Source organism: Helianthus annuus, chromosome 12 (genome assembly GCF_002127325.2).
Source record: "Helianthus annuus cultivar XRQ/B chromosome 12, HanXRQr2.0-SUNRISE, whole genome shotgun sequence".
NCBI classification, from domain to species: Eukaryota; Viridiplantae; Streptophyta; class Magnoliopsida; order Asterales; family Asteraceae; genus Helianthus; species Helianthus annuus.
The window spans coordinates 118186574-118198614 of NC_035444.2; the positions used below are offsets into that span (position 1 = coordinate 118186574).

The following is a 12041-nucleotide window of genomic DNA, read 5'->3' on the forward strand; positions in this document are numbered from 1 at the left end:
ATAAAAGTTAGGATTTTTTTTTTAATTTTCTTTATTTAAAAATATTAAAAAAATTAAATTTGTTTTTTAAATAAATAATATTGGGTCAGCCCAGCGGGTTAGCCCACGAAGCCCACCAAACCCACGCCCCAAACCCCCGCCCCACCATACCGTGTTGAATGTGGGTTTAACCCATGTCTGCCACCCCATTCCACGTGTCAACCAATGCCCAATCCAAGCCGTACCATACCCCATGATCTTACACCCTAACTAAATAAATGGTGAAGATTTATGAACCAAAATCGTAATGTAAACATATCATATTGTAGGTTGTTAATTAATAATATTTATTTAACTAAATAGTGAAGAAAAACAAGGACCGTAGGTTATTTAATCCAACGGTTGTTGAAGTGTTGACGTGGTATTTATAGTCTTATTGATGATTTTTAGAAATATAAATCCACACAAGTTTCCCCCTCATAAAACAAGCCCTAGCCATCTCTCTCTCTCTCTCTCTCTGGTAAAAAAGAAAAAAGAATATAAAATAAAAAAAAGGTTAAAATTGAATACCAATTCGGCAGATGATCTTGAATTAGGGTTTCGAATCAGAGGTCTGGTTTTTGGGCGTGTCGAATTCTCTGGTTGAATCATCCAAATTGAGGCTGCATATCATCTGATCTTCACCGTTTCGATCTCATCCATGACAGGTACCTACTTCTTTTGCGATACTTTTGTTTCGTGTTAGTTACGGTTGTTTTTCTGAGAAAATGTTTACGGCTGTCGGTTGATTTTGTTGTGGCCTGCAGATCTGAAAGTGGGTTTAAGCTGTGTGAGATGGGATAGATAGATAGATATATGAATTGGTGATTTCGGTGTGGGGCGTTAAAATTGAGGGGTTGTTGATGGAGATTAGTGTAGGAGCGGATCTCGAAACTGTTTATAAACCGGAGGTTGGTAACAAGGAAAGGAGTAGCTGGTTAGGAAATGGTGAGGGGGATGAGACAAAGTTGAAGAGGAAAGAGCTGGGTGTTACTGGCTTTGATGATCTCACAAAGAGTAAGAAGGTTAGGCATAGCATAGATGATGATGATGATGATGATACTCAAGTCGACTCCCGATCGTCCTCTGGGTTTGGTCAGAAGACAAATGGTGCTGGTATTGGTGCTGATGGCCATGCTGTACTTATTCCAAAACGACCACGTGGAGCAGGCGGCCGGAGTAAGTTTGCTAAGGGCCATCTTTTGAATCCGTCTGCTTCCCTTGAAAAACTTCATGACCAGAAAGAAGTTTCTGGCAGCGGTCACAGTTCTGTACCAACGCCTGTTAAGTTAAATGGGGTTAAGTCTAGAAAAAAGGACAAGGGAGTTGTTGCTTCTAAAGGGAATAAAAAACAGGGGCCAACTGCAGTTGCTTCAGGTCGTCATGCAAAGAGTGGTGGAGATTTGGTTGAGTCATTGTTTTCGAAAGATGAAGTTGCTCAGTTAAAAGGCGAGATCAAGTTTCCTGGTGCAGCGGATGATGCGCCCTTAAGCAGTAGCTCATTGGGTTCTAAAGACGATGTTGCCAAGTTAAAAAAACAGGAGAATCCACAGAACAAGGATGATCAGATGGGTGAGTTAAAAGGAAAATCTAAGATTATGGAAATAGATGGAAAACAAAAGCAAACAGAAGATCCTGCAGTAGTTGGTTCATTTCTTCTTGCAAAGGGGGAAGGTACTGATGTGGCTATGACTTGTAAAAGAAATGGTGGCAACCGTATGAAAAGAAAGAGGCTGGGATCAAACGGTGAGACTGTTTCAAAGAAGGTTGCTGCATCATCATCATCTGTTGACCTTGATCCTGATAATGATCTTGAACAAAATGCGGCAAGGATGCTCTCGTCTCGTTTTGACCCTAGCTGTACTGGATTTGCTTCAGAAAGCACAACATTGGGTCTGTTGTCTGTGAATGAGGGTGAGCAGGAAAAACATACTGGTAGCCAAGGGCCAATGACTGCTTCTGCAGAGGCTCAAGACAGAGTGTTACGCCCCAGGAGACATAAGAAAGGCAAGGGCACCTCTAGAAAGAGACGCCATTTTTATGAAATACATTCTGATGACATGGATGCTCACTGGTTCCTCAACAGGAAGATTAAGATCTTTTGGCCTCTGGATGAAAGTTGGTACTATGGCCTGGTAAATGATTATGATGCCGAAAAAAATCTTCATCATATAAAATACGAGGACCGGGATGAAGAATGGATTAGCCTTGAAAGTGAGAGATTTAAACTATTGCTTCTTCCTAGTGAGCTTCCACGTAAGGCAAACAGTTTAAACTATACCACCCCATCAGAGGAAAGCTCACTCGTTCACATGAAGGATGATGGCTTTTTGGAATCAGAGCCAATTATCTCATGGTTGGCGCATCATCGAGTCAAATCATCTACTGCTACTTGTTTGAGAAAGCAAAATTTTTCCCGAGATGTGTGTAGCATGATGGAAAGAGAAACTGATAAGCTGAACTGCACTTCTGTTTTATTTAATACATCAGTAGAAGATAATATCGGCAGTGAAGGACATGTTCCTATTGTTTATGTGCGTAGGCGACGATACCACAGGTTTAGTGATGCTGAAGCAGCAGCACCACCCTGGCCCCTGAATAATGCAACAGCTGTGTTGAAGTTGGATACAACCCAACCGATAATACAACGTGACAAGTTTGAGATATGCATACCACTTTGGCCGATGCTTACATACTCCGTCCTTGGGGCGGATATATTATGGTTGCTTCGCAGTGTTTTCTTGCTTCAGTTTGGCACCCTGGTTACCATGTGGCCTACTGTTTTCTTGGAGGTTCTGTTTGTTGATAATATTGTTGGATTGAGGCTTTTTCTGTTTGAAGGTTGCTTAAAGCAAGCTGTGGCCTTCATCTTCCTAGTCATGAATGTGTTTTGTGAACATGATAAAGACGAGTCTATCAACCATCAAGTTCCAGTCACATCAATAAGATTTAAACTTTCTTTCTTTCACAACTTCAAAAACCACAAGGTTTTTGCATATTTTAGTTTCTCAAAAGTGAGGGATTTTGACTGGCAGTACCTTGATTCTGTGTTCAAGCCACATTGTTTACTTTCAAAACACCTGTCTCTTTCTGAGTGCACATATGACAACATTAAACTACTGCAAGGTGTACCACAAACAAAGCATATACCCTATGCTGTTCAAACTGAGGTATTTGTCTCTTTTCTAAGTTAATACTTGTGATGATTCCGTTCTATTCATAGCAGTCATGTTGATAGTTGAAAAATAGAAACACTTGTAGACGCTAGAGAAGTATAATCTGAATGAGTAATAACCATAGCTGTCAATAGCGATCGCTATAGCGCGCTATGTAGCGTATAGGTATAGTGTCGCTATTAGGGTTGTAGCGATGGATAGCGACACCTTATTTTTATTTTTATTTTTTTTAAATATAAATAGCAATTAAATATAGCTATAAAATAGCTGGATTTTAGGTTTTTGTTAAATATATGTGTAAAATAGCACATATACCAGGGTATTTTTATATAATATACATATACATTTTTTTTTAAATTTTTTTTCTAGTGTATCGCTATATTAATAAAAATAATAGCCGTCCGCTTTTTATCGCTATTCGCTATGTAGCATATAGGTACCTTATCGCTATTCGCCATTAACAACTTTGGTAATAACAGTTACAATCAGCAGTTAGGGGGACAAAAGATGATGACTTTATATTAAGTGACCATAAGATAGTTGATTAGCTGCATTTTGAAATATGAATTCATATGAAGAAAAAATAATGATGAGAATATTTGTATCCAGCAGGTTTTCCATAAGAAGTCAAATGGTGGTGGTGGTTCCTTGCTCAGTAGTTCTAGATCATCGAAGCGTGTACCTGGGATTCGGACAATTTACGGTTTGAGGCATGGAAATGTTCCTCCATTTGCTCTTTCTTTTACTGCTTCCCCGAATTTGTTCATTAGCTTACATCTCAAGCTTTTGTTGGAACGTAGTATTAGCCTTGCAGCAGCAGCAGCAGCTGATGATGATGGCGATGATGATGAAGATTTTAGTCAGTTTGAAATATCTTCAGAAAGCTCTTCTTCTAAGGGCAGTAGTAGTCATGATGGAAGGGGGATAGAGTCATCCACATTTGTTTCTGATTCCAATTTTAATGAAGCTGCTGGAAATTCACAATCGTCAAGACAGTTTAATGATCCTAACTTGAAAGGTATTATTAGTGTTGAAATCCCGGCATCGGATGAAGTTTACAGGCCCCAACAGCAGCATCAGATGTCTGACCTCACATGGAATTTAAGCGATGGCATCATCTGTAGCCCCAACCAGCATTCTACAGGCCCTAAAACAAGTTTGTGGCATCATCGCAAACCGTGGGGTGGTGATGGAAAGACAGAGATCTTTGGGAATGGGCCTAAGAAGCCAAGGACTCAGGTCCAGTACACATTACCTTATTCCAATAAGAATAAAGGCCATAATAATCTTCCTTACCAAAGAATTAGGAAAACAAATGATAAGAAAATATCAGACACTAAAAGTGGTGGTCCAAAGAGAAACCTTGAGTTGGTGACTTGTGATGCAAATATATTGATCAACGGTGGGGACAAAGGGTGGAGAGAATGTGGGGCACGGGTTTTCTTGGAAGCTGATCAGCAGAAAGAGTGGAAACTTGCAGTGAAGTGTAGTGGGGAGTTAAGGTACGCGTATAAGGTACATCAGGATTTACAGCCTGGGTCAACAAACCGCTATACCCATGCTATGATGTGGAAAGGAGGGAAGGACTGGGCCCTTGAGTTTCCAGAGAGGAGTCAGTGGTTTGTTTTCAAGGAGCTGCATGAGGAGTGTCACAATAGGAACATACGAGCAGCATCTATTAAAAACATTCCTATACCTGGTGTTCGCCCGATTCAGGTTGTTGACCATCCTCACCAAAAAGAAGAATGTTTCACCCGCACCCCCTGGTACTTGCGCCAGGTTAGAGATGACGTCGAAATGGCTATGGATGCATCACGTGTTATGTATGACATGGACAGCGAAGATGAAGAATGGGTTCGTAGGAGCAGGAGTAAAGAGGACAGTGACGGTCATGATATCATCTCTGATGAGCTTTTCGAGAAGGTGATGGATATGTTGGAGAAAGTTTCCTATGCTCAGAAGCGTGATCACTTTTCTTCGGGGGAAATTGACGAACTTATTGCTAGAGTAACTCCCATGCAAGCTGCAAAATTCATCTATGACCATTGGCGTGAAAAAAGGCAAAGAAAGGGCATGCCATTAGTCAGACAACTCCAGGTTTGTCATGCCCTACAAAAATAGCTTCATATACATGACCTTGGTGCTTTATTCTTTTATCAGTTTTTCTTTTTCAAAATCTGCAAACTATGACCAAGCTGTATAGGGCCTGATCTAGCAGCTCATGCCGTAAGATGTTATTGTGCTTGTGTTAAATTATAGTTTGCTTTTTTTTTACTTGTTTAAGTTGAGCCAAGTGATAAGATAAGTAGAGATGTTTGTATACTTATAATATCTTGTCACCTCTTTTTAGAATCTTTTCCTTTATCATCCGTTTGTGACGGGCATTGATTCAGAAATATATGAGATGTTCTCCAACAGTATGCTCTTTTGATTGAGCTGCGACTCCTTTTATGCTCATTGCTATACTGCCATCTTATATCTTGTAAATAAATATGGATGGATCATATCCGATATGAAAGCGATGTGATAACTCAGTGGAATGTTTCAAGATTTGTGAAGATGAGTGTAGTTTTAGCATACTAGTTTCTCTCAAAGAGTCTTTAATTCTGGCTAAATGCTGGCTGTTGAGATTTGGATGTAGGCACATTTGATCCTTTAAAGAAAAAAGGTCGGCTTAATGAACAAGTTTTTGGCACTTTTTTTTTTTTTTTGCAATCACTATTTTTCATGATCTTTCTCCTTCTTCATGTTTTTTGATCTCCTCCTTAGTTTTCTATTTATTATCTGCTCTATAAACACTATTTATGTTTGCTGTGAGTTAGGAATTACATATGACAGGATAGGATTGGGGTGTAGCTAGGATTGCGGTTTTCAATGCCCATGGGGGGCACCGAGATTAGTTCGATGTTTTAGATCTGTTTCTGTGCCAAGTGGCCCAAGTAGGGAGTAATTTGTTTCTTTTCTCTAGATTAAAGTTTATCATGGTTGTCCTGATACCATATGGCGGTAGCCAACCATTTTGACACCAGAGTTAATGCCAGGCTTTATTTCTTTGTATAAAATGTATTACATTATGAATCTATATAATATATTATCCTTTAAATATTAAATATTAATTTTTCTCATTGACATTATTAATCAATAATAATGTGCACGTTACGTCTAAAGTAGTAAAAAGCTAATAATAGATGGTAGTAAAGTAATAAGCTAATATATCAATATCAGTGGTTAAGAAATCTGTCCTAGTTATTCATGATTGACGTATAGTATGGAATAACAAGATTATATTTAAAGGAATAAGCATCAGAAAATTGCACCCTAATGAATAAAGTAAAAACAAACCGAGTATGTATGAACTTGATATAGTTTCCTCCTTAGTAAGCTAAATGAAATACCACATAAACTTTTTGTTCAGGAAAATGTGTGATTGCTAGGAATACTCGAAATGAGAATAAATAGCAGGCCAATAGTTCCGAGTATAGTTATAAGCTAATGTATCAATGGCAATGGTCGAGGAACCCGTCGTAATTATTCATTATTGACGTATAGTACAAAGTAACAAGTAAATTTTTAAAGTAATAAGTATCAACAGATTGCACCGACTTTTTTGTTCAGGATAGTGTGTGATTGCTTGGAATAACTGAAGTGAGAATAGATAAGAGTATAAAGCAGGCCAATAGTTAATGATGTTAAGGAATCCGTCGTAATTATTCATTATTGACGTGTAGTACAAGCAATAAGCAAATATTTAATAAGTATCCGCAAATTGCACCCTAATAATAATAAATAAAGTAAAAAACGAACCGCGTGTATGAACCAGATATAGTTTTCTCCTTGGTAAGCTAAATGAATATTACCATATAAACTTTTTGTTCAGGAAAATGTGCGATTGCTAGGAATAATCGAAGCGAGAATAAATAGGCCAATAGTTCTGAATAAAGTAATAAGCTAATATATGAACAGCTGTGGTTAAGGAATCCCTCGTAGTTATTCACTATTGACGTATAGTACGAAGTAACAATCAAATATTTAAAGTAATAAGTATCAGCAAGTTGCATATCTTTCCTGTACGAAGTAATTATTCACTATTGACATATAGTACGAAGTAACAATCAAATATTGACGTAGTTATGAAAAGTCATAGAGTAGACCCCAGGATGTTATAATAGAAATAAATTACATATCTTTCCTGTATATCCAAGCGATAAGGGATGATGATGATATCCTTCCATTTTGGCCCTACTTTATCATATTCTCTACATATCTGATGGTATCTCGTTTATTTATACATGCATCTTAGAGTTGTCTTTATTACAAGGGAGTGCTCTCTATGCGAGTTCTCCGTCATGAGAAACTTGTACAGTCTACTGGATTATGGTGTCTTGCGTAGTTTTACTTAAAATGATGTTTCAATTTCTGTTTGGAAACAGCTGTTGTCTAATCAGATTTTGCTTTTCTTTTTTTTTTAATCATCAGCCTCCGCTATGGGAAAGGTACCAGCAAATATGCAGAGAATGGGAGAAACTAAAGCCCAAATCGACAACAGGCCCGGGTAGTGGGTCCCAGGAGAAGGCATCTGCAGCAGCAGCAGGAGATAAACCGCCTATGTTTGCTTTTTGTTTGAAGCCCCGTGGGCTGGAAGTGCTCAACAAGGGTTCTAAGCACAGGCCGCATAAGAAAATTTCGCTTTCTGGCCACAGCCTAGGTGATCACGATGCTCATCATTCTGGTAAGCTAATATTTACAAAAAAAAAAAAAAAATGTTTGCTGGTTTTTGATCTGTACTAACATTTGATTTGATAGGTAGAAGAGTACATACATATGGTTTTGGAGATGAGAGGGCGGATTCGTCAGATGTCTCTCCACTGCTCGTTACTAAGATGTACTCACCAAGAGACACGGGTCACTTTTGGTTAGACGGTGGTGATGCATCCGACCATCAACTGAGAATCCAGAGCTCCAAGAGCAGCATTAGAACACTGGTATCACCAAAACTGGGTCCATCCGCCAGCTTAAGGAAGTCGTCATCAGTGAAGAGAAACAACAGTAAAAAGTTTAGTGATTGGCATCATCATAACAGGGCTCAACAACAACAGCAACTAGTGTTGGGTGGTTCTGATCTTGATGAGTTCAGACTGCGGGATGCCTCCAGCGCTGCAAAGCATGCTCGTAATATGGCTAAGCTAAAGAGGGAGAGAGCTCAGAAACTTATGTTGAGTGCTGACCTGGCTATTCACAAGGCTGTCTCTGCTCTAATGACAGCTGAAGCAATCAAAGCTTCTTGTACAGGAGGAGATAACGAGTCAACCAGTCCCCCGTCTTCGGTAAGTTGATGATAAAGAAAGATATATTATTATAATTCAGGTGCAGTTTTGGTACATTAGACAGACAGACAGACAGGCGATTTTGATGAGTTGGATATGGGCGTGTGTGGCAATTCCCTTCTCTTCTGTCTCTTTAGACATTTGATTTGTACAGAAATCATGTTTTGCTTAATTGCCACCCCGCCCCCACCGACCCTACAAAAAGAAAAAAAAAAAAGATCTTTGGTCAAGTTTTAGAAATGTAGTTGGAATAATAGCAGACTCATATGATTGGCATGAGAATACAAAGGGAAGTAACTGGCGGCAGTAATCTTTAGTTATTGCCTATAATTTTTTTTTTCTTTTTTTCTTTTTGCATATCCTTCCTTCATTGCATGTGTTTTGGGCTTAACTGGTCAAGTTGCATTGCTTTATCATCGATATTTTTGAAGTAATTGTGCTTGGATTAAACTCTAATGGGAAGACAGTTAACAATTGAAGGAAAAGAAAGAAAAATCCTTGGCATTATATTCTTGCAAAATCAAGTAAAACTTTGGCTGGCAATCAATAAAACTAAATCTTTGCAAAAATAAAAATATCCCTATGGTTTGGGCAAAGCAAAGCAGTACTTGTAAGCGAAATAGGACATCTTTATTATATATGGAATAAATTGTCATTTTCATTTGGGCAAAGTTGCCATTTTCATTCAATAGTTTATTTTTTTTGTTTATGGATCTTTGTGGTTCTAAAAATGTTGCCATTTTCATCCCGTTACATAACACCATCCAAAGTTCAAGTTAAATAAAAAAATGTATAATTGTCCTTGTACATAATTTACATAACACCATCCAAAATTCAAGTTAAATAAAAGATGTATAATTGTCGTTGTACATAATTGTTTTATGTATTCATTTTTTAAACCTCATTTAAATATCCTCAGTATAATTCTTTTTTAAAGTCCTAATCGCATATCTTCCTTGTTCCCTTCCCTTACGATTCTCCAACATCTTCAAGAGAAAAAAAATTGATGCTCTGCTCCTATGCCAATCGCAAACCATAATTTGCACTTCATGGACGTCTTTGAACCCTGTTCGTCGGTTTTATTGATGCAATAAAAAGATAAGAGTTAAATGCCAGGATAGTCCCTGTGGTTTGCCATTTTTCACCTTTAGTCCATAACTTTCTAAAATTACTTATATAGTCCTCAACTTTTCAATTTTCGTTCCCGGATAGTCCCTGGCGCGGATGAGGGTTAGTTTTTGGTGTTAAGTGGGTGTGAAATTATTAAAATGCCCTCAAGTAAAATAAAATGAATTAATTAAGTATTATATATAATACCAGCCACATCTCTCTCTTTACTCTCTCCCTTTCTTTCTCACACACATGAGACCCACCATCTACCACCCCACCTCTTCTCCATACCACATGTGCAAAACTCTTCACTCAAACAAACTTTGAATTGACGATGAAAAAGCACAGAGAAATCAGAGGCGTTTGGAATTATGGTTTGTGAAACACAATATATATAATGCAAAAAGGAATCCAAAATTGATCTCTTTGTGCAAAATTCTTCACTCAAACAAAGACTTCCAAAAGGAATCCAACTAACTGATCCAAAAAGCAACGTTGCTTTTCGGGAACAACACATATCCGCCATTGAAGCTTTCAAGTAACTTATTACAATCCACAACTCCACAACTCATGTTGCTTCCTTAACCCAATCTAGGTTTGTTTATCTCAATCATATTAACTAGACCTGATTGTTGTTGTTGTTCGATTGAATCATCAGACTGGTTTGATTATTTATGTAATTGTGTAAATGTCTATTGTGGGATGTACTTGAATGGGGATTCTTTGATAGTGACAGTTGCAAACAAACTCTGAATTGAGATGAGATGAAGTGGTGATGGGTGGTTTTTGAAGAAGAAGTAGTGGTGGGTGGTTTTTAAAGAAGATGAAATGGAGGTAGTGGAGGGTGGAGGCGGTGGTGGTTGGTGGCGGTGGAGTGGTGATTAGGTGGTTGGAGGCGGCGGTCAAATGGGGTGGTGTGGTGTACCGAGGTAGGGGGTTGGGGTGATGAAGTGGGGATGGTTTGATGGTTCGTTTTTCTGGTGGTGGTTTGGTGGTGTAGAGGTGGTTTGATGATTATGGTTGCAGACAACTAGAAAGAGAGAAAAGTGAAAGGGGTGGGTAGGTAGGTGCATAGAGAGAGAGAGAGAGAGAGAGAGAGAGAGAGAGAGAGAGAGAGAGAGAGAGAGAGAGAGAGAGAGAGAGAGAGAGAGAGAGAGAGAGAGAGAGAGAGAGAGAGAGAGAGAGAGAGAGAGAGAGAGAGAGAGAGAGAGAGAGAGAGAGAGAGAGAGAGAGAGAGAGAGAGAGAGAGAGAGAGAGAGAGAGTGATGTGGCTGGTATAATATATAATTCTTAATTAATTCATTTTATTTTACTTAAGGGCATTTTAGTAATTTCATATCCACTTAACATCAAAAACTAACCCCCATCCGCACCAGGGACTATCCGAGAACGAAAATTGAAAAGTCGGGGACTATAGAGGTAATTTTAGAAAGTTAGGGACTAAAGGTGAAAAAGGGCAAATCACAGGGACTATCCGGGCATTTAACTCAAAAAATAATGGTGGGTATGAGTTTTATATTCGCAAATTCATATTGCCAGTTGAGATTTATTACTCGCAAATTAGTTTTTTTTTTTAACTAAGAACTTAATATTAAATTTGTATAAAAGTTCAGTTTGATTGCAATTATATGGAAGGCCAAAAGGTTTTTCCTTTGCATATGGATCTGATTCATGTTGATAGTCTGTAAGTCCTCTCCATGTGTGAAAATGATTGAACGATTTTGATTCTTAGGCTTTCCTTCTCCTAATATTGCAGGCCCAAGCAATTTTATCCCATGACGTGCAATGAAATCACCTCTAGTGGTACCAAACCACATCCCAAGCCGATTAAAGTAGCATAATTGGTGTAGTTGTAAATTGCCATTTTAGTCCCTAAGTTTTGTCCAAATTTGTCATTTTAGTTCAAATAGTTTTTTTTTTCCCTCTGGGTCCCTGACTTTTCCCTTTTGTTGCCATTTTGATCACATACACTAACTCCATCCAAAAACTCCATCTTTAACCAGGGGTATTTTGGGGATTTTCATTTTAAATGTTTTCAATTGCTATTTTGATCCAATTCCAAAAAATCAAAAAAATTCCAAAAAATCAAAAAAATTCCAAAAAATTCTAAAAAATAAAAAAAATTCTAAAAAATCATAAAAATTCTAAAAAATTCTCAAAAAATACAAAAAATCCGTTTCGGCGCGAACCGTTTCGAATCCGAACCGTTTCGAGCTGAACCGTTTCGACGCGAATCGTTTCGACCCGTACCGTTTCGACCCGAACCGTTTCGAGCTGAGCCGTTTCGACGCGAACCGTTTCGACCTGTACCGTTTCGACCCGAACCGTTTCGAGCTGAACCGTTTCGACCCGTACCGTTTCGAGCTGAACCCTTTCGAGCCGAACCGTTTCTAGCCGAACCATTTCGAACCGA

General features: G+C 38.4%; 1 protein-coding gene and 1 long non-coding RNA gene across 4 annotated transcripts; both read left to right on the forward strand.

Moving 5' to 3' along the window:
• Positions 1 to 450: 450 nt before the first annotated feature.
• Positions 451 to 8909, forward strand: LOC110895910. 3 transcript variants are annotated; one of them, XM_022143293.2, is made up of 5 exons: positions 451 to 686; positions 786 to 3188; positions 3804 to 5291; positions 7671 to 7923; positions 7998 to 8909. In XM_022143293.2, the coding sequence occupies exons 2-5, from the start codon at positions 882 to 884 to the stop codon at positions 8525 to 8527; spliced, it is 4578 nt and encodes a 1525-aa protein (XP_021998985.1). In that variant the 5' UTR covers positions 451 to 686; positions 786 to 881; the 3' UTR covers positions 8528 to 8909. The 3 variants fall into 3 exon arrangements, with proteins under 3 accessions (XP_021998985.1, XP_021998987.1, XP_021998986.1); XM_022143295.2 differs by having other exon boundaries at positions 3807 to 5291; XM_022143294.2 differs by having other exon boundaries at positions 451 to 3188.
• A 938-nt stretch (positions 8910 to 9847) lies between these two features.
• LOC110897108 lies at positions 9848 to 11546 on the forward strand. Its single transcript, XR_002568450.2, has 2 exons — positions 9848 to 10223; positions 11385 to 11546. It is a non-coding gene; the product is annotated as an uncharacterized LOC110897108 (long non-coding RNA).
• Positions 11547 to 12041: the final 495 nt, after the last annotated feature.